Here is a 26,348-nt window from a genome sequence, read left to right as displayed (position 1 = left end):
GCCCTATGGAGCCAAAAGAGGCCAAAAATAATGACAGTGTTTTCAGCAGACTTTATCAGGATCCAAAGTATTCTTTTTCCTTCATTATTTGCTTCAGAGCCTAGAATATAAAAATGAGTGCACTCAGAACACTCACAAGAAACTCAAAATTCTGGTCTGCTACATTCCATTTTCAGTTGTAGTGGTGAGCAGCTGGTTGTAGTTTTGGACCCTGGCCCTGCCACTACCTTAATACAGTCTACCATTTAGTGCCATTCTACTGTGGCTATGACAGTAGCTTACACTGTCTTTTTTTTTAATCTAAATTATTTTGGGTTTACCCATAAGTGGTACATGTATGTACCAGCCCTTTGGGCAATAGTTATAGTGTTTTACACACCTGTTTCATGGCAGTGACTGTTATCACAAAGACCAGAGGAAGAATACTGGTCACTGGACTCACAGGGCTGTCAATTAAGAGCTGCAACATCAAAAGAAGGTCATTGTCTGGGACATACTGTTTTTGATGAAAATTTAAGCACATCACGATCTGTGCTGGAAGGCCAGATCTCTACAGTGAACACTACCTCCTAAAGAGGGAGGAAGCTTTCTAAGAAACTGTGGGCTACATCAGAAGGGAGTATAACAAGATCATTTGGTTTCATCAACTGAGTTGATAAATAAATGTCAATTTGCCACTGCAAAGCTGACATTTTAATTGTTGTGGATTGCATGTGTGTTTACATGTATAAAATAGAGCTACCCTGCTGGTAGGAACATGGTATAATAACAAAACAAGAATATATTAATTGAATGAATAAAAAATGTTCATTGATATTCATAGGGATTAAGAGTGCCTTTTTGAGTAAGAAATTTTTGTCCTGGAGTTTGGTGGTTTTGTGAACCACCTTGATGTAAGGAAAGGATGCAGACTGCCACATGTTTCTTAGAATGATTAGGGAGATTAAAGTATGTAGCTGCTGGTTTGGAAGCATCTTTTTTACTTCTTTCTACATCACCAAGGTGCTCTAGGAATTGGCCACCTAGTCTTCTTCAGGTTTTGCCAATGTATACCTTTTTGCAATAAGTGCAAGTCATGATATATATGTCATTGGCAGAAGTGCACTTGAAATTATCAGTAATTTTTGATGGCTTGGGTACCAAAAATTTTTAGTCATTATGAATGAAAGGACAAGTTTTGCATCACGCCCATGCATATTTGAAAGTTCTGAGTTGATCATTAGTTAGTAGTGAACATCTTATACTTGAGAGCCGGGTGAAAGGAATTGACTGCACATATAAATCAGTGGCCACTATTTCCTCCCTAGTAGAGGAAGTAGTGCTAATACAGTTGTCAACGTAGTGACATGTCTGTGTTACACAAACATGTAATGTCAAGGACTGTTAGATTGCTAGTTACAGGAGAAAACTGATAAGAGGAAATATCTTATCAAATTATAAACAAAACAGATTATTAAGCCTTTAAATTCAATTAATACAAACATTGTCAAGCTAATAAATTTGATGTACATTTTCTGACCTGCCATAGTTTCTGTTCAAACAGATACAAATTCTATTAACTAAATTGATTTGGATCAAATGGGAAAAGTTACATTAACACACTTTTGTTTCCAGGTTGAAAAGAAAGTTTAGGTGATTGGTATAGGTAATTATATTAAGCAATGAAAAGAATGTATGGTCTCAAGAACATGGTTTGAACAAGAAAGCTATTTATCCTTACCTGAATCACACCAATGCAGAGGAAGTAAAAGTTTGCAATTCTACGGAACTGTTCAAACAAATTCTTTGGGACAAAATTCAATATTGTGTACTGAAAAAAAAAAATTCATTAGGGTCTACGATACACTTGATAACCAAGACAACAGAGGAAAATACCAAGAAAAAACATCCATATTATTGTTATCTATCACTTGAAAAGAGAACTTCCTCAAAATTTATCAGGCTTGTAAGTAGAAGCTTTATAAGACCTATTTAACTGTGCATTACAAAAAATACAACTTGAATATCGTAATTCAACTTTACTAAAATTCAATTTTTTTTAATTAGTTTAACTCTTTAAATACTGTAGAATTAAAAAAATTATGGCTCCTCTTTATGGAGTAGACCAAAGGTGATCCATTCAGGAAAAAGGAAAAAATTGTGCCACCTTTAGGAAGACCATGTTTTGAAAAAAAACTGGGGTAGGAAGACTAACATAATTATCATCACTATATTAAACATTGATGTATATGAGCATTTCAATGACACCCACCTTTGATGTAACAATTACATTGTTAGCATATCTCTTCTGCTTGACTTCAACCTCTGTGTCATTGCTAGGATACTTATTAAGTACAAAAACAGTTCGCCACTCATCATCATGTTGCACCCTTCCTGGAAGAAATCCCTTAAAAAAAGGCATCATGTTTAAGTATAGGAGCAGCCAAATTCAGTTGAGATTCAGCTTCTACATTATTCAAGAAGCTCCTAGTAAATGAAGAAAGAGAAAAAAAGAGAAAATTTTGGGCTTGGATATAAAAAAAAAGAAAAGGTGTCCTTTATTTGTTATCTGGTTAGCAAAAAGAAAACTCCAAGTTCCTCATAAGGGGATTGAGGTCCTTTTTTGACACCCCTGATCTCAGCAGAAGGTATATAAATGGTTTGAATAACCCTTGAAGAAAACTGTTACAATCACAACCCCCATCCCTTTCTAACTAGATTTTCAAAACCAGTAAGTACCTCTCCTACCTTCCAGAATGTGTCTATCTAAGGATTATGCAATTATTCTGGAAAGCTAAAAATAATTCCCTATTGAAACTAAAGAGCTAACTCTTTTTGTTCTTAGTTCTTTTTTCTGGTGACAGACTTTTACATGTGCATACAGCTGTATACACATATCAGTTTGAAGACAATAACACAAGTTCCACCCCTGTCATTATGCATATAATTCTCCCAAGTCCAAAACTTTCAAATCCAGAAACTACCATCACATCCAACTGTATATCAAATTAGTAATTTACAGCACAATTTGAACTGAGTTGTGAAAACTTCTTCTTATGTTAAGCTAACCTTACATCAGATTTGTTCTGAATTGCAAATGAAAAGTACTGTCTAACCTTAATAATAAAGATTATTCAACCTGTCATATAGAATTCACATTTGATGTTCAATTTCATTTTGTTTTCAGTCCATATAATTATTTTTTTCTGACACTTGTAAGTTAGCATAATAAAAGAAAGTTATTCAGGAATATGTATTCCATGCTAATAACTTTGTTTTTTTAATTTACATGAAAGTAAACTCTATAATTCTGTTCACTCAGCAGCAAGGAGTTAACAATAAGAGAGCTGTAAAAATACATTTTGAGTCACTATTGTAATTTTTCAGGAGATAAGCATAAGGTATAAAAGTCCATGCTGCAACATACACCCTGTAAATGATGCTTTTTTCAAGAATTACATAAGCTCTACCAACAAATATGTCATTCATCAATAATTTATTGTAGCTGCAAAATTTGCTCCAGATGTTTCCACCTTTTCACGGTAAAAACGAGAGGAATTTTGGTTTAAAAAATAATTTCTTTTGGTCGTGAAAAAGTTATATTTCTCTATGTAAAAAGATAAAGAAATACCAAGCATATAGCTGGTGTTCCAAGAGTTAATTGGAACTCACCACATTCGGCCGATTATTGTGGTCACTTTAATTATTTATTTTTCTGACACATGCATTTGAGCGACCACCGAAAACCATTTTATATCGTCTATATACATGAATGCACTTCAAGGACGACAGCTTAACCTTAAAGAACAACTTCATTATGAACAACGAAAGCGAAACAAACGAATGGCTTTATAAAAAACGAATTTAAAAGTGAATACTCCAGTGTTAAGAGGTAATACGTACACATTGATGTTTCGTGAATTAGGCTCGCATCTAGTGCTTGAAAGAGTAACATTTGTGTGTTCTGATCATGCATTGCTACACGTCTTAAGTTAAAATAACTGATAAATTTTAATCCACAAATAAAAAAAGTTAGCTGGGCCATTAGTTCCTTACAGAAGCAACGACAGTTCTGCTCAATTCTTTGGTTTAGCGACGCTCCATTTTTCCCTGAGATAAACCTGAGGGTTATTTTAATGCATATAAATTTCTCTCCCTACCGTAAACAAACACCGACAACACACTATCATCCCTTGATAAGGCAGGAAGAGATCGATACTACCACATATTAGTCATATATATGTACGGGCTCCTTGGTTTACTTACCAATAAGCGATCCTTGACTCCTCCTAGAGGCATTGAGGGTGAGTTTCCTTCCCTTATGCTGACAAAAAAGGTTAACTAGAAGAAGAGGTATTAAAATTTGTTCAAAATCATGTCAAATTGTGGCCATAGGCGCTGTCTGTTGTTCCACCTGCACCTTACATACTTAGCTCACCACTAGTCATCAAGAACACGGAACTTACTGGGCACACAACTTGCTTAGAAACCTCCCCTTTTTTATCAGTATTCCCGAGTCCCCTCCCTCTCTGTAATACTTTGCCGATATTCAACATGGCGTCCGTTCGTCAGGCAGACACAGCCCTGTGGCTTCATAACAAATTATCTACGGACGATTCTTGGTCTGGTAGTAGTTTGCGATCTTTACTAACCCAAGACGTCCTCCGTAATATTCCAGAGTGTTTTCATAGGCTTGAAACGCAGGTAAAAGTAAAATTATTAATGGCTTTTCTCCATCTTCCTCGTCGAGTGATTGAGGAAATGAGCGGTGAAATGAGCGAAATATTTGAGATTGGAAGCCAGGATGAAGACGAGTGGGTCCGTGTTTTATCAGAGATTCTGAAGTATTATCCAAGTACAGGGATTCTGAATGTTCATCTCGAGCATGTTAGCCCAGTGTTTGCAGAAGTGGCAGAAGAAATCAGAAAAACTGGTAAGATTTACATCTGTACAACATGCTCGTCAGTAATGGTGTTGTGACAAGTTATGTTTCAAGCTCCTGAAATACACGTACATACGCTATTTTGATTAAATATAGATTTGTCTTTAAATGCCCCTGCAACAGGGATTGTCAGTTATATAATAAGTTGAATCTACTACATGCAATTTGATTGGTTCTTACTTATCTATTGGAGGACAGATGCATATATGACGTCACCATTAACATCACTTCGTTTTTTTTTTTTAATTATATAAAACAAGTAGATTCCAAGATTTCAAGCATCTGTTCAGTAAAAGATCACAGAAGACATCAAAATGTGAGAAAATCAGTGACACACTAAGCTGTGCCCTATGGGCCTTTTTTCATTCTTACTACAGTTTGAGGTCATCTGTGATCAGTTACTAAATAAGTGTACAGCAACATGGAAGCTATTCGTTAAATACATCATTTTAACAAATTGAATAGTTATCAGCTATCATCTAAAAATCTGCTCTGGGGAGTTTTCTCCCTACCCTAAGGGTGCCCCCTTAAAACATGGATCCACTGTTCCATTACTTTTTATGGTGTTTTTATTTAAGTTACCAGTCTCCCAGATAGTGGATCTAGTCTTCTTCCTCTGGAATGTCTATATTTAAACAGAACAGCCCTTGTTGCCATGGTAGGACACCAGCCTCCCCTTCCCAAACACTTTACACTTAGAAGAAAACCAAAGTCTGCTGCCCTAAGAGCAGAACTTACACAGAAAGGTATTTGTTTTTGTTTTTCTTAATAAAGTAATATCCACACACATATATTGACAATGTAGAGAGTGTAATGATTATAATTTCTTGTAAACCCTTTCCCTTAACTTGTCTAAAAGAGTCACTTGAATTCGTATAGAGAGTGTAGGAGATATGGCCCAGTAATGATTAAAATACTTTGATGTGGATTATAGGTCCCAGGAGATAATCTGTCATAGAGACAAGGACAAGTGATACACTTTATCTGTTTTCTTTAGAAATCAAATTAACCAATGGTAGTGTAGGGTTGCTTGGTTTTCCCTTCAGAAGGAAAGGAGCTTGATGCAAACTGTAACTCCTCATGATTATTTAGATATTGTAACAAAGGCATATGACTCAGCCTATGCACCTGTACTTCAAGCCAAATCTACTTACCTGAACTAGAAACTCATAATTCCTGTTCTTTTGGTCTGCACCATATGCCACTGAGTTCAGTAACAGATCCAGTTAGTGAGTAACAATGATGAATGTTAACAATCTCTTTTTGTGTTGTATGTGAAGCCAGTGAAGCAGTTTCAGCACATAAAAAAGGTCTTGGAGCATCAATGAGCTCAGCCCACAAACTTCAGTCACCTAAGAAGTTTGAAGCTCCTGGTCAGTAACAGAATTAATATCAAACAAACAATACTGTATATGAACAACATTTATAATTTCAGCCATAATTTATGCTGTTTATTGTGAAAATGTTAACTGAGTGTCTTGGTTTTATTTCATTAAATATAACTATATTAATTAATGCAAATCGATCAATACAGACTAGGTGTATTAAAATGTTACCTATATTGATCAAAGAATGTCTCCTCTCAACAATAGTAAGAGTAACACCAAGAACATCAAACCGTCCAACCCCCAGCAGAGGGACTCCATCATCTGGTTCATCACGGAGCATTATCTCTGCTGCTACACTCAAACATCATGGCCGTACAAAGGTGAATGTCTCCATTGTACATGTTCATTAACACTCACTGGCTGTTATCTTGAAGATACCATTCTGCTTTTTTTCGGTATCTATTATAAATGGATACAAGTTATAACTGATTTTAACTGCTATCATCGAAACCTTTAGTCACCAACCTTGGTTATAAGAGTTAAAGTTTTTTGACTGAAGAAAAATTGTTGGTATTTGAATGAGTAGAAAAGAAATGTGGTTTTCACTTTAGCAAAGAACTGTATCAGCACTGCACAATACTCATGCCACTCTAGCTTGAACATTTTTTACAGGCTATATACTTTTTACTACTGCTTTAGAATAGACAACTACAATAATCTTTCTTCTTTAAAATCTTTCTTTAGAAGGTTGAATATATTATTTTCATAATTATTGTGTATTGTATTAGATAATGCAGTCTTCTGCAATGTTTACATGATTACAATTCCCCATTTATGCTAAAAACAAAAACATTGCTGAAGTCTGAACTGAAGATCTTGTGGCTATATGTGCATGTTACAACAGTCAAAATATTAGGGAGATATATTGAAAACAAGCTGTGTGAGAATTCTCTTTATGCCCACAGCTTTTGGACATAAATGAGCAGCCAATAGGAGGTGGTAGAGAACTCAAAAGGAGAAAGAAATTGGCAGGTAACAAAAGCACTCACACAGTTACCCTGCAACTGGTCACTTTTCAAGTTTTGTCAGAAAAGTCAAGAGGGCAAAGCATTATTCAACTCCCTACTTTAATGTAGAATTTCATTGTCTTAAACTCAGCTTAATGATTTAAATTGGACAGTATATGTATCAGGTGTGAGGCTAAATGTTTAGCTGATGTATGGGTTGCTTGATGATGAACCAATCTTTAAATAAGATTTTCCTTTTGTTTTTCAGTTTTTCTGTGTGTTAGAGTTATCATCATCAACAGATTTTAGAAGTGATTCTTTTATATGGTGTTATTTACAATAGAGTCTGAACAAGCAGAGGAGGCAAAACAGAAGAAACTTGACAATACCAAACCTCCAGAGCCAAGCACACCTGATTATGCTGCAGGTCTTACACCCATGACTCAACCAACTAAGGTACATAAACCTTTCAAATGTTCAAAAATGTCCATATATATAAAGGTGTTAATTAAACCTGTTGGATAGAAGAGACCTCTTTTTACTATGATTAGTCAAATTAAAAAGGCCATATTACTGTACGATGTGATTAACTTTGCATTCTACATAGTACAGGTCATTAGTCAAGCTATCTGTTTTCGCATTGTTTTCTTTCCATGAGTAAAAGATTGCCTTGTTATTGTTGTTCCTCTTTTCAAGTCTGTGTGATGTGTCTAAGCCACATTTAACTTTATTTAATATATCAGTTAAATAATTTCAAGAGGCTACTTCTAGTACCAGATCAGGAATTTTTTCCACCCCAAGGTACAAAAGTGACAGGTTCATGTGGGCCCTGCCTTTTGTCAAAATCCTAGATTGGCACATTGCTATTCATGATGATTTTTTCTACTTTACCTCATCCATTTAAAAAAGCCACCATCAAGCCCAGAGACACCATCATCAAGTATGCCAGCTCCATCATCAGCTCCCTCATATGTACCCCAGGCTCCCTCAAACATTTCCCAAACCCCTGCAGCAGCAGACGCACTCAATGAGAGCACCATCAACCTCAAGAGAGAGTTGGAAGTAAGACTTTCTTTTCTTACTGGTTCTTTTGTTGCCTAGGAAACAAGGTTCGATAACTTTAACATGCTCTCTTATGTCGCAGTAACGAAAATGACAGATTTGACAATCTGAAGAAATCTTGTCAAACCGAGTGAATGTTCGTGGATTCGACGATTTTGGCGAATTTTTAATCAAATTCATCAATGCAAGGTCCTTGAGTTTTATCCGTTGCCGGTGCGCGAAGCACGTTGAAAGCCATAGTTCGCAAACTGATCGACCTAAGTGCTCCACATTGCAAGGTCGGTCTTGAGCGCTATTCACAACGCGTGACCTCCTACGGATCGCTACAATATTTCACCAACGAGAAGTTATTTCAGCGACATTTGGTTTGTCACGGATTCCTCTTAATAACATTTGCGTTTCGCGGCTGTTCGAGATCAGTCGAGCCGCTCAGAAGACAAACCGGCAATAAATTCTGAAAATTCGCTCGCATTTTTGACGAAAACCAAATGCTAAAACACGTAAAATTCGCAAAACGAAATGAACAGCAATACCGAAAAACCGAAGTTTTTTGTCGCAAAAACCGAAAACTGATCTAAATTGGGCATCACTCCATTTGACAATGAGACGTTAACACAATGACTGTGGCCTTCTCACGAAGTAATTAATTTTATATCTTATTTCTCTATGAATAGACGTTCATAACTTTGAATATATTCCATACGACTGCTAACATGTTTACCCCTAAATTTGAAATAAAATCACTAGCTTCTGAAAAGTTCAATACCAAAACTACCGACATTATAGTACTTGTGAAAATTTCCATATTGCAAAGCATTATAAACTAAGTAAGTAAGTAAGTAAGTAACTTTATTTAACCACATATCGCATATGAGCGAAGAGCTCGTTTAAATGCAGATGTGCTATAAAAATTGACATAACGGTAAAGAGTTAAAAAGCTGACGTCTCGACTATGGGACGTCATGGTTCCTTTCTACAAACTCTTTTCCATTCACTTGTAAACTGTATATTATCGTGACTTATTTTGTGAAAAACCTTGGAAAAATTTTATCATAACTGCCACTTTCAACAGGTTTGTCGCTTTTGCCAGTAAACTTTGTGGGTTCGTTTTAAAGGTATATTCGAGGAGGCGTTTTTAACTTTGGATATGTTCAATTTAACCACAAACATGTTCATATGCAAAGCGTTATAAACTATGCCAAATTCATGGTTCCTCTTTACAAACTCTTTTCCATTCACATGTAAATTGTCTATTAACTTGACTTATTTTAAGAAAGGCCTCGGCAAAATTATATCATATTTGCCACTTTTAATAAGTTTGTCGCTTTTGCCAGTAAACTTTGTGGGTTCCTTTGAAAGATATATCTGAGTGGGTGTTTTTTAGCTGTAAATATATTCAGTTTAACTGCAAACATTTTCATTACCACTAAATTGAAAAAAAAAAAAGACAATTTAATAGCTTTTGAAATTTTCAATACCAAAACTACCAACATGATACTGCATGTGAAAGTTTCCATATTACAAAACATTATAAACTATGCTAATTTCATGGTTCCTCTCTACAAACTCTTTCCCATTCACATGTAAATTGCCTGTGAACTTACCTGATTTAAGAGAAGCCTTAGCAAAATTTCATCATATTTGCCACTGTTAACAAGTTTGTGGCTTTTGCCAGTAAACTTTGTGGGTTCCTTGTAAAGAAACTCGTCAACTTTTAGGGGCCCCTCTCTCAAGGTCATATCCATTCACTTATATAAATTTCGTCATCAAATTTGGCGAAAGTTCGTCACAATCGTTCTTTTGACAAAAGTTCCACGGATTAACAAATTTCGTCAAATCCGTGAAAATCGTCGACAAAAAATTCGTCAAATCTGCCATTTTCGTTGCTTCATGCATTTCTGGACGTATCGTGCCATGTTTGAGTACGTGCATAACTAAGAGTGTGCTCTCTTACATGAAGATGCATATGGAACAACAGCGCCAGTTGATAATGAGAGAGCGACAACAAAAACAGGCAGCTGCTGCAATGGCCGCTAGTTCCTCAAGTTCTACATCACCAGCCACTAGTGATTCTACAAGAAGTCCTGCTGCACCTTCCCTTGGGGCATCGAACACACAACAACAGCAGCAACAGCAAGCAAATAAACGGCAACTTACGCTAACGGTACGTGCGCTCTACATAAGAGTAGAACAACGGTAACACTTTGCGCCCTTATGAGGCAATGTGCTCATTTAGCACAAACAGTCTGTAGTTTTGGCGTTCTTTGAGCACTACCAATTAAAGAGAGAACCCACAATTAGCTACGTTCTAGTAAATTAATTCCAAATCCCGACCCAAACAATGTACCGTAAAGTGGCACACAAGGCGCAGTCTGACTAAGATTTCGCAGTGTTCTTGACGAATCTTCATAGACGTAGGCCATTCTTTAGCCTCAAGCTCCTGAACAGGTCTTTTGTGCATTACCAGTAATCCATGATGATCTCGCAGATTTTTGTAAATTTGGTGGTGATCTTGTGAGTATTGTTCTTGGACTCTTGTCTGTGAAGATATGACCCAGGATCTTTCAGGGTCTTCTCTTGTTTCTGTAAAAATTCCCTCTTGGAAACGGTTGTCAGGCTTTCGGGTTTGATTTTATTCTTTCCAAATTTGATATTTTTCAGCGGGAACAAATGTTAGCTGCTCACGAAATGTTCAAAAATGCGAACCGAGTGAGTCGCGCTGAAAAGGCCCTTATTCTTGGGTTTATGGCCGGTGCACGAGGTAAATTAATGTTTTAATGTTAGTGATTTCTGTGAGCAAAATAAGTCGAATTGATTAATTTGTCGCTTTGAAAAGCTTGTTATTTTTACTAAAAGTGTGGATATATGCCCACTATCTCATTCATCCTGTAATCACACGTTTGATTGCAGAGAAACCATATCCCCATCAAGGTTCGATAGTAACTATCAAGCTGAGTGAAAACACGGAAACGGTGACGTTAGCAGACGGCAATCAACAGATGCAATTGGTGGAAATGCTCTTTGAAATGAATTACGACACGGGTCATTGGCGGAGACTTAAACGAACCAGGGTGGTCTCTAAAACTGGTGCATCCGCCTCAGCAGAAAAAACTGCTTGACACATTGCAGGTTGCAGACCTAATTCCTAATTCCTAATTCCTAATTCTTCTTTCCTCGAGTGTACGGAAGTAAAAATATTACAAACATGAATTTGTTAACCTTGCAAAGTTTTGTAAGTCGCTTTTTGCAAATGACCTACAATGATTTTGTTGCAATGCAGTTGGCTGTCAAGGAATATCATGCAACAGTTGATTCAAATGCAATCCACTTGTAATGACACTTGTCTCTTGAGAGAAATAGAACGAGATGATCTGAAGTATTCTGAAATTGGGAGGCCAATCTGAATTATGCTTGAAGGTTATACTGAACCAAGCCATTTACTGTTTGTTGGAGAGAGTTCAGATTATAAAGCGAAATTAAATCGGTGGAGGGTTTTTATGTGGGACTGTATGTTCATTGTGAGTTGCCATCCAAATTGGGGCCAGTTAATGATGTTGAAGTATTTAGGGAGAGGGAGCATCGCCGGTGTTCCTTGAAAGTTGATTTTTTTTTTCAAATTTTTCCTTTACACGAATTGGAAACAAAACAGATACTCGTATGTTCAGTGATATTAAAAGAGTGCAAATGCAAATGTAGCAAAAAGTGAAAAGATCTCAAGCATATTTTAGCTCTGTTTTTCGCATATATGAGACAATAAATTTTTCCTGTCGGGGGGACCATCCCAGACCTTTTAATGATATAATCGGGTTGATTTGAAGCCTTTTTTGGAAATAAGAGGGCTTTTTTGATGCACTAAACCGAGGTGAATGTATTGAACTTTGATAAACATTATTGTATCTGAACAGACTACATAGCAGCCTTTACGGACCAAACCCAAGCCTGAGCAATTAACTGTTGGAAAACACAAAAATTAACAAACGTTCATCATTTAGTAAACCCCTATCTCAGAATTAACCAGATCACTAAACTTGTCAGTAAATGATGTTCATCCTACTATTGGCCAGAGATAATATCTATACTGACAAAAGGAATCAATCGTTAGCTCAACGTCAGATGGTTTTTTTAAGACAACTCGAGTTGCCTCATTACATACATTGGCACTGTTTCTTATCGGACAATTGGGCTAATGGGGGGATATATTTCTGGGCACATTTTGGTTATTGAGGGCTAGACTTGTTCCCTGTCGAATCTCACAAAGCTGTTTTTAAATTATTTTAACTCCAAGAGAGGAAAATAGTAATTTTTGCCACAAACATAAATTCCCATGTGGCTAAATTGGAAACAGTGGGAGAACTTGCGTGGCTTAAAACATTTTTTAATTTCTTTTTTTCGTTTCGCAGTGATCTCACTCATTATCACCATTTCATTTGACACAAGAAATTTCCCTGATAAAAAAAGTAGTATAACCAAGTCGTGAAAAAAGGGGTCGCTTGGGCTGCTGGACTGTTGAGAATGCTTTTAACATGACTTGTTTAAAAAAAAACTGTTTTGAAAAATATAAAGTAATTAACATTCATTGTTCAGTGGAAATAATGTACTTTGTTGCACTGATGCACTCAAAGAAAGATATGTCGAGTTTGGGAATTTTTATAATTCGAGTCGAGGTCGAGTTCCATTACATTCAACCCCTTTTTTGAATTATTATTACCCAGTCAATCCAAAGTTCAGTAGCGTTTAAATTTGAATCAGTTGATTGATCGACGACACCGCAAGCTAAAAATAATTGAATTGTCTCGCGTTTAACATAGCGTGAAATTCGAATGTTCTTGAATAGTGATCCAAGGATAATGAAATTTTGTGCTCAATTTAGATATTTTAAAACGAGCGGTCGAGATGATTCGAAATGGTTTATTTGTGTCTGTTTTGGAGCTGACAGGCATCGAGAGTGATCAGACAATCATTTGAAGAACAAAACTTTCTTTAAACCCAGAATTTGAATACACGGTGAGTGCAAAGGCCTCCACCATGCTGATTTAGGTGACCCCTAGGGGGGGGAAGTTTTGTTGAGCAAACGAATTTACTTGATTAGTTAAATTCCGACCCGGTCTCGCCAGTAACGACGATGACTGGCTTTCTGTTCCTTACCAAAACCCTGAGCACAGCAATTGTGATGTTAGTAGTCTACTATGGACAGACATCAAGCAATCAAGGTAAGTCCTTCCATCAGTTGGTCGGTTTCATAAGGATCTTGAAGTTTCTAGTATGATTAATGCGACAGCAGCTGGAGGAAGGAGGACATGTTCACCTCGTTGTCAAGCAAGAGGTGAATAGAGAGAAGGACAGATATAATGAAGTAGCATCAACAACAATTTAGTATGATGATGACACAGAGAGTCAGATATTCAGTTACTTGAGCCGTTTGCCATTCGGTATTTTAAGCAAGCACTTGTTGAAGAGCTCCTCTAACAGAGTTCATCTGAACCTTGAATAATTTTTTTAAAGAATGAAGAAGTTTTACAGAGAATTTGTTCATAATTGTCTAGTTTAAGTCTTAGTGCATTGCGCAAGACGAGCAAACCGGCATAACTTAAAAGAAAGCAGGGATTTTATCAACAAGATCGATTCATTGACTGAATGCTTTGTTAAATAATGCATGAATGTATGTTCGGTTTTGCCAGATTTTCGTTCGCAGCGAAAGAAAATTGATACCAAGTGAATTACTGTTGCTCTTTGTTGTAGCAACACGGCTCACACTTACGGACGAAACTATAAACTGAGTCCAAGTTAAGATGGGGCTTCATAACTAAATAGTGTATACAATTTTATTATAATTCTTTCCACACCCAAGATAATCAAAATATTTGTAAGAAAAAGTAGCAAAGAGAGAGTGTCACCACTTTTATAAAAAAAATGGTTTATCGTTGTTTACTCTTCCAGGTGCATGGGCTTATTGAAATCATAAGCTGAATAACAATCAGTTAGTCCATGTTGTCGAGCGCGGCACAACAAATATGCCTTATCATGCCGATCACGTATCAACTACTCTTTTCTCTGCACGCATCATTTCTATTAAGTACATATCAGCAGGACCTATACACAAACAGAGGAGGCCTTAAAAAAAAAAAAGAAAAGAAAAAACCCGATCTCTTCTAATGTAGATGTCGATCTTTTTCTAACACTGCCATAGTACATACCAATGAAAGTGTCAAAAATGAACTCTATAACATCTGTGTACTTTACCGCTAACAATGAAGAAAACAAAATTTTGACGACCTTTCCGTCATACAATCCCCTTTTTTTTCGTTATCCCATCACTTCAGTATTCCACGATATCCCAGAAAAAGGACCAAGATCCATCACTTTCCTTCACAAGTATCCCAACTTAGCCTTTGTAGGTCTCACCATGAACCAAATGGCACGTCAGCATAAGTTTCTGCACAGCGCCTGTTTTTCAGTGATTTCTGGTTAAGCAAGAATTTTTTTTGTTTTTAAAAGCTGACTGTCAAGATAAATGGACCTTGAATGATTCCTCGTGCTATTATGTATATACTGCTGTTGACAGAAAACTTGGATTTTGGAATGCCGTGAGGTGGTGCAGACAAAGGAATGGCTCTCTCACAAGTGTTTTAAGTGACAAGGAAAACGATTTCTTACATCATCTTATCAATAATACAAACCTTCGACCCAAAGAGACGTTCTACATAGGGCTTCACAGAAATTGTAAAAGTAACTTAATGGGATGGGTGGACAAGCAGCCATATAATTACACAAACTGGTACCACAGCCAGGATCCCGCCTGCTACGATGAGGGATCAAAAAATGAGACAGGACGACGCTGCGCTTACTACAATCATGTACACAAGTGGCAGATAGACTACTGTAAGACAGTAAGACTTTTCATATGCAAACGACCCAAGAAAGTAGAAGGTGTGTACAAAGTACGATATATAAAAACACTGACACTATAAAATTGCGGCTTACAAATGCCTATTAAAGGGTACAACAAATGACGCTGTTGGTGGTGTTCAAGAACTCAATAAAAATTATCTAGTATTCAGTCTTCTTCGGTATGAAAAGGTGTTTTGTTCTTTGTGTCGGAACTAGAAAACTATAGAAAAGTGAGATTGATCTCTCTTCTAATTTTACGACCGAGCTAAAAATCTAATTCTTACTCAGTGTATTCGATATGCAGTTCGTTCACTCTCGTTATGATAATACTGAGTCAGTTGACATAAAAAAAAAATTAACCCTCCTCTGAGGATAGTCAGTGTATGATTTTACATCAAAAACAGTATCAGGGATCGAATTCAGAAGAATGAACTTGTTGTCATTACAGAGCAGCCATCGCCGACGAGTGGGGTCAGGAATACAAATGTATCCGGTATGATCCTTCAATAATCCTTCTTGCCATTGTCGCAGTATTGTGATTATTATTGGTATCCATTGTGTTCTCGGTAACTAGTTCTCCTCAACCTTTTTACAGAACACTCTCAGAGCAGCACTCTGTCACCGACTATTGCTTCGGAGACTTCAACAGAGACCTCTACGCTGCAATTGAACGCAAGTCCTTTTTATATCTCACGTATGATTTATGTTTGTACGAGGGTTGGGAAATGTGAACGTGTGTTCTTTTGGGCTGCATTTTTCAGTTTACTGATCTACTCCACACTTTGAATTGTTGATATCGATCTCTTCTCCTGTCGCCCTAAAAGAACTGTTTTCACTTTAAAATATAACCAAGTTATCTTAACCGCTTTTTTAAATTACCTGACTGCTCTAAGTTTACAAGAACTTCAACTTGTCAACTCCTACTCTTACTGGCCCTTTCTCATTAGGTACAAGACACCTTAAAGAAGTTGGATGAAGCAGTGAAATCATTAGAAGGCGTCTCTTTGAATCAATCGACTGCTGAAAGAAATTTGAAGGTATACTTTTCATACTTCATGGTGATTGTCGCAGTGGTCATGGAAAAAGAACACAGGCCTCTGAGTGAAATGCTTGCCTTAACCTCCTGTATGTATTATTTTGTTTGCAGGAACTAGGAACAGTTCTAGACAGTGTCGTGAACCCTGTAGGAAAGGCACAACCATCTTTGGTAATTTCAATCCATATTCAAAACGATTTATCATACAGTGATTGGCAAAAATGATACTACAGCTACAGAATGTGCTCTTTAGTCGACAATGGCGGTGACGTGGAGTCTTTCTTACCAAAAAGTGACAAAAAAGTACGTCACCAAATAAGCAGTCATGGACAACTGCTTGTTGCGGCCTAACAATGCCTCCTCGGACATCCTCGGGCTTACATAGATGGTGCTAATTTGATCACTTCCTTTATAACAGTAATAAATGCCTCATTATTTTTCATTATTCATTTATATATTTTTTAAACTCTTTAACGCAGAGAAGCCACCTATGAAACGTCGTAACTATGTTATTTGTTTTAGTCCTTAGATCAAATTTCACAGGTCGTTCAAATGAGTGAAAAAATAGGAGAGTTATTGGTTCGAGGATTAATGAGAGGGGAAGGCGGCGTCACTGAACCGAAAAGTATCCAGATAAACACTGAATCTTTGGGTGAGTCGGTGTCTTTTCGCCTCCATGGGGAGGGGGAGGGTGGGGAGGTTAGGGGTGGGAAGGTTAGGGTTGTAGAGGAGAAAGGGTAGTAATATTGTTCCATAACTAACGACACAAAATTGAGCGATGATGGTAAACCATCGAATCACTTCAGAGGAAAAAAAGTCAGTTCTATCATGATAAAACTGACTGAGTTATCACATGTTTGAATTTCGGTAAAGTGTGCCTGAAAAGAGCATCCTTCAAGCTTATACATGGAGGGTAAGATATTTATTTTAAATTAAGCTGGGAGGGGTGCATCCCATAATACTACATAGGAAGAGCATGGAATTATATTACTTCCCATTTATAGTAACAAAATTGAACCACAGAGGATTTCAAAGATCAAGTTTTATTTTTGATTGAAAAGCAGTTGAAAAGGAGTTGTTTCTCTCAACGTAACTCAGCTTAAGCCAGTCACTGACATTTCTGTAAGCTGACAAACTAACTATGATTGCCGGCTAAGTCTTGCTTGACCCTTGAAAATTGAATTTTGCCCAAAACCTCTTATATCATAATATCACAGCGAGTTTGGGGGAAAGATCAAATCGATTAAAGCCTGAAGCAAATTAGCATTGAGGACGAACATTCAGTATGACTTCAAAAACTTTATTCCGAAAGATATGAAGATTGTCCATAAGAAGGGTTTGATGTGTATGAAAACTCAAGTTTTTCAGCCCAATAGACCCCTCACCAGTTTAAAAGTCAAAGTTAATTTGCAATTATTTTCCTCTTTCTCCCTGCTATTTGTCTCATAGTCCTCGCAGTGGACATGTTGCCCCCTGTGTCGTCAGAAAACAGTGCGGAAGCCGTATCTTTTCCAAAAGATGCTGAACAGACCAATAACATCAACTTGCCATCATCTCTTATATGGAGAGCACAGGATCAAGGTACTCTATGTTTAAACCCGAGTCTCTAGCCTACTGTCTCGGAGTTGTCAGTAATATCAGTAACTCATTCAGCCCATCTGTTTAGACGGAGTGTCTATCGTCAGCCTACTGCTTTCCGATATCAGCGTAACAGCGGATCCTCAAGCACGCAAGTAAGTTGATAAGTGCAAAGACCAAATGTTTGGTTGCACATTAAATGGTCATCATATGCAAAAGATTTTAAGGAAAATGGTTTCTCGCAAACCCTTCCGGGGGCTGCGGCCGCATGATTCTCCATCCTTCTCTTTCCTGGGTCCCAGACACACCTTAATGCCAGCTGTTCACTCAACGCCTGGTCTTCCTCTTCCTCTTTCCCTTCTACTTCGCTACTTAAAATTTCTTTACAAACGCCGTGTTAATGAAATTTATGCCCGTTTTCGATACATCTCTTTGGTTCTTTTGATCAAATTCTGCCATGAAAATGCGTTCACTAATCATAATTCTGGTTTCGGGTAAATTCATGAGCACAGATACCATTGGCTTAGGATAAATCGATGCAAACCTGGGGATTTCGATAAACCATGTCCATCCATGAACACCTGTTGACAAGCCATTGCTATTACAAAATGCCTGTAGGTGTACCTGTCCCGCTATAAACGTGAGTTTTCTAACCAATCAGAGTACATGTTCTATCTCGGTTATTTTATAATGGGGAACACCAAAAGTTTCTCATGGAAATTTAAAATGCAAGAGGTAATGTTGGATGCAGAACTAGTAAAACTAGTGCCAGCTTCACCATACTTAAGGAGCTTGTATGGAAGTCATCTGCTTATTCATATACTTGTTGCATTTCAACAGAGTCATGGACTCAGGAATTATGTCCAGCACAATACTTTTCAACAATGGGAGTAGATTTAATAATTTGAGTCATCCGGTTGTAATAAATCTGTCAGCTGTTTCTAAGGTACTGAATTCAATACTTTCCTCGCATAGGTCTTTATCGCGGTCCTCATCTCTTTTTATCGAGCGCCCGAAAAAACCGCCAGCTACGCAGGCGCAGGCTATTCGTCATCGCGAAAGCACCACAGCTGATGTTTTTTAAAAATCCCCACGACATCTCACAATCGCTTATTATCCTGTAGGAAGTCTTGCTTAATCCTTGAGCATTACCGACATTTATGTGAATCTACCACTTGGCACAAAAAGGAAAAGAGATACGGCTTATTGATACCTTGAAGACACGTCACGTTTCTTACTCGATCCATGCAGATATCATGAAGTCGACTTTTACGTTATAACGGTGTTCACACAGTGTTTTGATATTTAACATATATATATATATATATATATATATATATATATGTATATATTTTATATTAAACTCCATCCTTATGTCTTGTCCTAATTGCTGGTTTCACGTGACGTCACTAAATTTCAGACTTCAGAACTATTGATCCTCCTGAGATTTTACTTTCATGATGTATTAGAGCAGCCAAAAACTAATATTCAGACAAATTTCCACTCCAAATGGGTTCTTGGTTTAGTGATAGACTACTCTTGAATTTCTAAGCTTTTGCGTGACGTGGCCTTTAGATGACGAGCGAGAGAGCTGTTATGTTGGTTTAAAAGGTGACTTATTTAGGGAAATTCAGCTATCTGAACAGTTCTTGTATTAGAATAAAGTATTATTGTTACGTTTATGAGTTCTTAGAGAGATAAATTCACGCTTTTGTAGCAAAACTCAGTGACAGATGTTTCTGCTGGTTTCCGGCCGCCATGTTGGTGCCCATCTAGGTGGGCACCAGCATGGCGGCTCCATACAAATCTCTATAAATTTGGGAAAAACGTTTCTCCTCATATCTTCCGTAAGAAAAATTGCTGTGACCTGAATCTTGGCGAGAGTCTTTACATATCTAGCTTCTTTCTATTTCCAGATTCTAGACTAAATCGATTGAACGGTTTTTATTTTTTATTTTGATCTATTTTGAATGGCGTGACACTGAAAACCAGCAATTCCCTTTGCCAGGTGAATACTGACGGCGTACGGAAGTGTGTGTATCTCGATGTCACCACTGAGTAAGTGTTTATTAAATGAAACAGACCATCACGTCACCACATGGGTTGTAGAATGATTTAAATAGACAACAAGACTCGTATTGTGCGGCAAGTAAAAGGTAAAAGGAAGCTATAGGCGAAGCATACATGGATTGATACTTCGAGTTTGTTAATCAAGACGAATAAAATCAAAACAGTGATGTCTCTGTTTTTTGAGTTCGATGAGGACATGTTTTTTAACCTGCAGAAATGTTTTATTCCGATGTGTCCGAGTGAGCTTTCAGCGATTTATGGACTTTTTAAAAGATTTTCCAAATTCATTAAGGCGTAACTTGACAATACACTGATTTACATTAATGAATAATTTAAAATCGAATTTTATTTATTTGATTTTAGCCCTCCAGTTTGGTCTTCATCAGGGTGTGTTGTTTATGAGGTCAGCTCATCACACACAGTGTGCCACTGTTATCACATGACAAGCTTTGCTGTACTTATGGATGTACACGGCGCTTATGTACGTTGAACACGTAGAACGCTGACTATTAACTTTTTACTTTCATCAAAAGATGCTCCTGAGACTACTATGCATGCTCCTAACAACTTACCACGGCTTGATTCGTGAGACTAGGGTGTTACTTCAGACGTGAAAGAGTACATGATACTGGTTGAGTTAATTTGTTTCTGTTAGTATTTTGTATTTCCTTAACCTAAGCGTAAGCGTAAGACTAATTCTTATCATGTTACCAAACATGTATCCGACTTAGATGTTACGAACAAACTTTATATTTTTACCGTCATTGTTAGAGGTCTTTTCGAACACACCACTGTTATTTCGCACAATAATTGTTTTGATATGGTTTAGAATGAAGTCATGTTTTTCTTGCCTTAAAGACCGTAAATTCCAACACTGGGAAAAATCATGAGTTCAGAATGTTCCTTTGTTCCTAAAAGAGTGTTCTTAAGCTGATTAAGTGCAGTTTGCTGGGTGGCAACAGATTAAACAATCTTGGTGACCGGGAAAACGCATAGCCCTTATCCGTGAAATAGTTTGATAGTTTTAGGCTGTACTTCAATTTCTTTTATGCGATCATTATTTGGTTATGATATATTCAGGGTATATCAGACTCACATATCTTCCATCTCTTGTAGGAAGGTGATACCATTTCAGAAGAGCATAAGACTATTCTGTCCATCGTGTCCATTGTGGGATGTTTGATCGCTTTAGTTTGTTATATCATCTTGTTGTTTGCATTTTTCTTCCTAAGGTATTGTTCAGTTTTAAATTGTGCCTATTATGTGCTACTTTTGATTCACTCTGTTGTCAAGAAAGCGCTCTGCTCTGACCCTTAAATGCATGTGATCTGTTAAATTTTAAATAGTGATTATCTGGATAATAACGTACAATGTAGGCTGAGCCGATTGTGTCCCAAGAGCCATCACATTTACTGCTTTCATTTTATTGGATAATGCGCCTCTGTCACCAGAACTCTCAAATGTGGCCCATTTAACAAGAAGCTGTCTCTCATGGGCGTGACTGTCCAAAAGTCAATCACTAATTAAGCAGCTGATGTTTCCAGCCAGCGAGATTCAGCAATACCTTGACCCTTACCACTCTTATCAGTCAAAATCAAGGCTGCAAAAAGTTATTTCGTGTCTAGGTTTACCGGCTCCAAACGAGAAACAAAATCAAATGAAACTAACTGGTTCTATTTTCTTTAGATATTTAGTAACCTGTTCATCACTACTGGTTTAAAAGTGTTAAAACTCATCATATTCAAATCCGATTTGTTATTGACCCGATCAATTAATAATAAGATTAAGTACGTCTCAACTCGAGCCGTGTAATCTTGGCGCTCAAACACGATTACTAATTATACTTAACTCAATCCTATAACAATCACTAATCCTCTCAACACTACGGTGTTTGAAATTTTATCCGTATTCAGAAGGCGAACAGAGACTCTAAACATCCACATAAACCTAGCCGCAGCTGAGGTTTTCGCCATTTTCTTTTTTCTTATCGCCTATCCTGGAGCTCGAATAAAGGTAAGTTTGGAAGTGCGAAATTCATACTTACTGTACTAATTTTTGAAAGCGGAAACGTAACCTAATATCAGTCGCCAATATCGAGTTCTGTTGCGAATCTTTTGATGTCAGTAGTCGTTTCTTAGTCAAGGGAGTTCCACGAACTCATTTATTTTATTTTTTGTTTTATGTAAAGGCTGTTTGTTACGCTTTTGCCGTTCTTCTCCATTATTTTCAATTGGCGGCGTTTTTCTGGATGATGGTCGAGGGAATCAATCTTCTCCGTGGTATGGTGAAAGTTTTCCGAGTCACCAGTAAAGTGAGAACTTATTTCCTCTTTGCTTGGGGTAGGCATATTTTTGGCGTATTAGATTAAAGTTTCAACCCAGATTATCTCGAATTAAGTAAGAGTTTTTAAGTGCACCTGCCACAGGTCAAAATTAGATCAATTTACTTAGCAATCTGATATACCTGCGTGATAGCCCTTTCAGGAAAGATAAAAGAATAACTACTTGTGAGTGGGTGGGTGGACGGGGGGCATAATCCCTCAAATGATGAAAACGTCATTTATTTTTGGATCTCAAACTGAATACTGACGGCATGGTGAGGTAGGGACAGTGGCATGGTGAGGTAGGGACAGTGGCATGGTGAGGTAGGGACAGTGTAACTAAACGTAGTTTGGTCATAATCAGGCAAAAAAAGAAATAGCTAACCCTTTACACCCTAACATCAGTGAGCATGTTCTTTATACTCTTCTCTAAACATTTCCTAAGATGCTGACATGGAGAATTTGTTTGAGTTTCTTTAGTTGGTGATCTTAATGTTTGATCTAGCGGTGATATTGGAAGGAGAAATAAGATCCTAATCACTCTTAGGGCTTAAAGGTTTAAAGAAGTCTGCGTTAATGAATGTTCCTTACCTATTAGGTGCGCCCGCTGTCGTTGTGGCAGTAACAGCAAGCATCTCCCGCCACCAATATGTAAGAGATAACTTGTAAGTTGGATCTTTTAACATCATCGCGTGGTGGTACACCTGAATAGAAAAAATGACATAAAATGAACTGGTTGCGGAAAGGCAAAGATAAATATAAATAAATTGTAAACAAGGAACTTGAAAACTTCTACTTCACAGTGTTTGCAGACGACAAAACCTATGTACAGCAAAGTGTCGTTCTAAAAGAATTCTTGGATTGTAATTAATTTTCCATCTATTCAACTGAGCTAAAGCGAACTTTCCCGTTACCATGGTTATTGTCCAAAATAATAAGGCCAGTTTTAAACAAGCCGAGCAATCCAGCAGATCAAAAACAAGTGAACATGTTTCCTTGGCACAAAACCTGTACTGTCTTTGTATCTCTCATTGGCGCTAGGAGAAAAGAGATATTTCCGCCTCAGGAACAGAATGAAATGAAGATAAGAGAAACAAATAAGGGCTTAATTGTTTTGCATTTCATGGTTTTTCTATAGTTGTTGGATTTCTCATCAAGTCATATGGTCATTTGCTGGACCAGTGGCATTTATATTATTGGTAAGTGAGGTATCTGTTGTTCATGAATAACACATGACCACGCTACCAACATTACGCGAGCTAAATGTATCAGATGCAATGTACTCCATCCCTCAACAAACGAAAATTGCTCGGGATTATACTGCTGGGTGAGTACACGAAGCAGACTGTGGCAAACGACGTCGCAAACAACTTAAAGATAAACAGAGAGAAAGTCGGAGGTTACGATTAATGTCGTGATTTTTTGGACATAAAGTATCCTGTCAACAATGGCACACACAAGGAAAAGGGGATTTTTCCTCAAAATACATTGTCCGAAATACTGGTTGAATTCCAAGCATCATGTTGCCCGGCGGGGCAAATATTTGAATTGTGGTAAATTTTGTTTTTTCCCCTCACGTGTGTCGCATATTGAGATCAAGAAACACGTCAATGTTTAAGTGTTTGAGGGGTGGGGTGGGGTGGGGGTTGGGGTTAATAAAAACAGTTTTTACGGTGCAGTAGTATTTTCGAATCAGAATAATGCGATTACAACACCTTTTCACAAGAAATGCAAACTGATAAAAGACAATACTCGCAGTTTGAAAACAAATTTGTCTCCTTATGGTCCAGAACTTTCTTGTCGGTTAAATAATTTCTCAACTCCTTGGTAAGGTGACATTCTATTACCGGATTGCAGGTAAACGTGATTGCGCTGATTGTAGCCATCAAAACTGTAGTGCAGAGGGCTCGCTACAAGGAAAGATCCCCGAAAATGTCAGCTTTAGAGCTCGAAATGAGGTAGGTGGGCCTATAGACCTTGTTAAATTTAAGGAAAACAGGGGTGATTACTTCAAGTTCTCGTTGATGATAATTCTAAGGTCTCTATCGCTAGGTCTTCGGTTCATTTTCTCTGAGGGATCTTCTTTTGTATGGAACGCGTAATGTAAATAGAGATCGATTTGAGTCAATGGCATATTTTTTTATGTAGACGAACTAGTGGTGACGTGAGAGATTAACCTGTTTCCACACGTGTTGGGAAGTTGGCATCTCTTTTAAATGAGTTCGAAATTATCGTCTAATATGCACGAATCCGTTGCTTCACAATTTTTCCCCTTTTTTCTACAGAGCAGCGTTTAAGACATTGGTGATTCTAGTTCCGCTGTTGGGTGTGACATGGCTGCTCGGATTCATTTCCATCCACAACACTTCTCTAGTATTCCAATATCTCTTTGCTGTTTTAAACTCCATGCAGGTGAGAAGTCCTTCTAATCGTTTGCAGACAAAAAGTAGTTTGAAAGTTCAGAAATTAGTTAGTTTTAACAGATCTTTCAATTAGCTCATGTTTCTATCCATTTACTGTTTAAGGGGCTCTATTTCCTGATAGCTCAATACTGGTTTGATGACGAGGTAAGTATCATCAAATAAATAGGGAAAATTAACTCAATTTTCTCTTTATCATGCGTTGCAATTCACACAATTTATCACTTACTGGAAAATAACGTCCATCATGCCGTAATGAAACATTTATTGTGTTTCAGATCAAGAAAAATGCACATCGAGCGTCCAACCGGGTAAAACGCCTCTTCAGCTTAACAGGAACGAGATCGAGCAGTCCTTGGACTGTACCGTCCAATGTGGACAAGGAACAGCGTGGGAACCGCAGCGACATGAAAAACCAGAGACAACGTCCTCCCCACCAAGACATAAACCATCAACAATTGGACTACAATCAAAACAAAAACTTAAAACAGCAACAAGAACAAAAACAAACAACAAACAAAGAACATTTTGATGCTATCACCCATAAACAACAACATTCTGACAAAGATTTTCCGAATGACAAGGAAGAAACTGTAGGCAAAATGGAAGAGAAGGAACACAGCACTGACACGTACCTTTAGCTGCAGAATATCAAACAATGAGTAAAAAACATTACCACGTTTCATAAAACGACGAGTTGTTGTCGTTGTTCTTTTTAAACCTGATGTGGCTTTTGAAATGTAAGAGACATTTTAATGAGCTTGTCCACGGCTGTTGACAAGTCAATAAGAGTATCCGTCGCAGTCTTGGGATTTTCACAGGTTTCCAAACGCGCACTTAGCACTATCTAGCTCAGCGCAGGGCGATAGCTGCGGCAAGTACAAACTATATCCCCTTTGGAGTTCAGCTGCAGTTATTTCTTACAACATTAACAATTAGACGGCATCCATAGTTCATTAAGATTTTGTAGTTAGCATCGATTGTGAAGAATTTGCAAAGATGACATTCTAAGCATGATTTGGTGACAATTATTTTGCTACCGAATAGCTGCTTATCATATTAAAAAAAGTTACTGTTGTTGTTGCTGTTGAGAGCTTTTTCTTCCAAAGTTTTCAGGAATGACCATCACAAACTATTTTTAAACAGACCCTTTATACAGCGATGACGGGCTTGACACAAATGGTAACTCGGGCCATTTTAGGCGATAAAGGAAAACTTTAGAGAGGAAGAAAAATAGGGAAAGCCTGGAAAAAGATTGGTAAATTATTCGTGTTTGGCTCCTCGCCTCAGCGAAAAGATCATCTCCCTTTCGAATTGCGAAATCGTTTGATGGCAAAGAGCCCCATATAATGAAATGATTAGAAGTGGTGAGTTATTATTACCTTTATAATCATCTTATATTGGTCCGCCTCCTGCTGATCTATTTGTTCAGAGCATGAGGGAGAGTTTTGGGTGACCATCGGTACAAACCTAAACGACTGACTTGAAAAAAGCTAATGTACGTTCCACTCTCGTTGTCTTTCTCTCCTCTTTCTGGTCATCTCAGCTGATGTCTCTCTGTTACAAATTTTGAAATTAATCGTCTCTCCCACCGGGCATAACCTAAATATTTGAGTCATACGTCGATCCTCTTCAATTTGTTAATATTTATTCCTGTCCAGTTCCGAAAAAAAATCCAATTAGAGCCGATCTCTAATTATTTTTGTAAGGACATGATG

General features: G+C 37.4%; 3 protein-coding genes across 14 annotated transcripts in view; 2 read left to right on the top strand and 1 right to left on the bottom strand.

The window, feature by feature from the left end:
• LOC113672391 (phospholipid-transporting ATPase IF) overlaps window positions 1–6,273 on the bottom strand; it is a 28,250-nt gene extending 21,977 nt beyond the window's left edge. For 5 of the 11 annotated variants that reach the window (XR_016187390.1, XR_016187389.1, XM_089208615.1 and 2 more), the window contains exons 1-4: window positions 4,246–4,476; window positions 2,252–2,386; window positions 1,721–1,810; window positions 380–460 (exon numbers count right to left, since the gene is read on the bottom strand). Coding sequence is in view for 9 of the 11 variants with exons in the window: in XM_089208615.1 (XP_089064741.1) it covers window positions 380–460; window positions 1,721–1,810; window positions 2,252–2,386; window positions 4,246–4,278 (339 nt within the window). In the remaining 2 variants the exon portion in view is untranslated. Of the gene's footprint in view, window positions 1–379; window positions 461–1,720; window positions 1,811–2,251; window positions 2,387–4,245; window positions 4,477–4,631; window positions 5,066–6,075 lie in introns of those variants that run through there. The other 6 variants (XM_089208618.1, XM_089208613.1, XM_089208611.1 and 3 more) reach the window with 5 other exon arrangements.
• LOC113672401 (negative elongation factor A) lies at window positions 4,500–12,908 on the top strand. The gene is made up of 10 exons (XM_027188683.2): window positions 4,500–4,912; window positions 5,500–5,667; window positions 6,202–6,294; window positions 6,514–6,629; window positions 7,215–7,281; window positions 7,600–7,712; window positions 8,166–8,318; window positions 10,279–10,482; window positions 10,980–11,079; window positions 11,229–12,908. The coding sequence occupies exons 1-10, from the start codon at window positions 4,534–4,536 to the stop codon at window positions 11,435–11,437; spliced, it is 1,602 nt and encodes a 533-aa protein (XP_027044484.2). The 5' UTR covers window positions 4,500–4,533; the 3' UTR covers window positions 11,438–12,908.
• A 214-nt stretch (window positions 12,909–13,122) lies between these two features.
• Window positions 13,123–25,708, top strand: LOC113672385 (adhesion G protein-coupled receptor L1). Of its 2 annotated transcripts, none has more exons than XM_027188668.2 (21): window positions 13,123–13,528; window positions 14,814–15,245; window positions 15,655–15,699; window positions 15,802–15,878; window positions 16,154–16,243; window positions 16,354–16,413; window positions 16,765–16,894; window positions 17,692–17,823; window positions 17,909–17,975; window positions 18,661–18,766; window positions 19,829–19,878; window positions 20,254–20,371; window positions 21,007–21,122; window positions 21,804–21,903; window positions 22,079–22,229; window positions 22,809–22,875; window positions 23,349–23,409; window positions 24,068–24,168; window positions 24,496–24,622; window positions 24,736–24,777; window positions 24,909–25,708. In XM_027188668.2, exons 1-21 carry the CDS (start codon window positions 13,441–13,443, stop codon window positions 25,269–25,271), a joined length of 2,523 nt encoding a protein of 840 aa, XP_027044469.2. In that variant the 5' UTR covers window positions 13,123–13,440; the 3' UTR covers window positions 25,272–25,708. The 2 variants fall into 2 exon arrangements, with proteins under 2 accessions (XP_027044469.2, XP_089064747.1); XM_089208621.1 differs by having other exon boundaries at window positions 13,381–13,528; window positions 14,881–15,245.
• The last annotated feature ends 640 nt before the right edge of the window (window positions 25,709–26,348 follow it).

Source organism: Pocillopora damicornis, chromosome 6 (genome assembly GCF_964200805.1).
Source record: "Pocillopora damicornis chromosome 6, jaPocDami1.2, whole genome shotgun sequence".
NCBI lineage: Eukaryota > Metazoa > Cnidaria > Anthozoa > Scleractinia > Pocilloporidae > Pocillopora > Pocillopora damicornis.
Note: the sequence above shows the minus strand (reverse complement) of the source record. Positions and strands in the feature narration are given on the sequence as shown.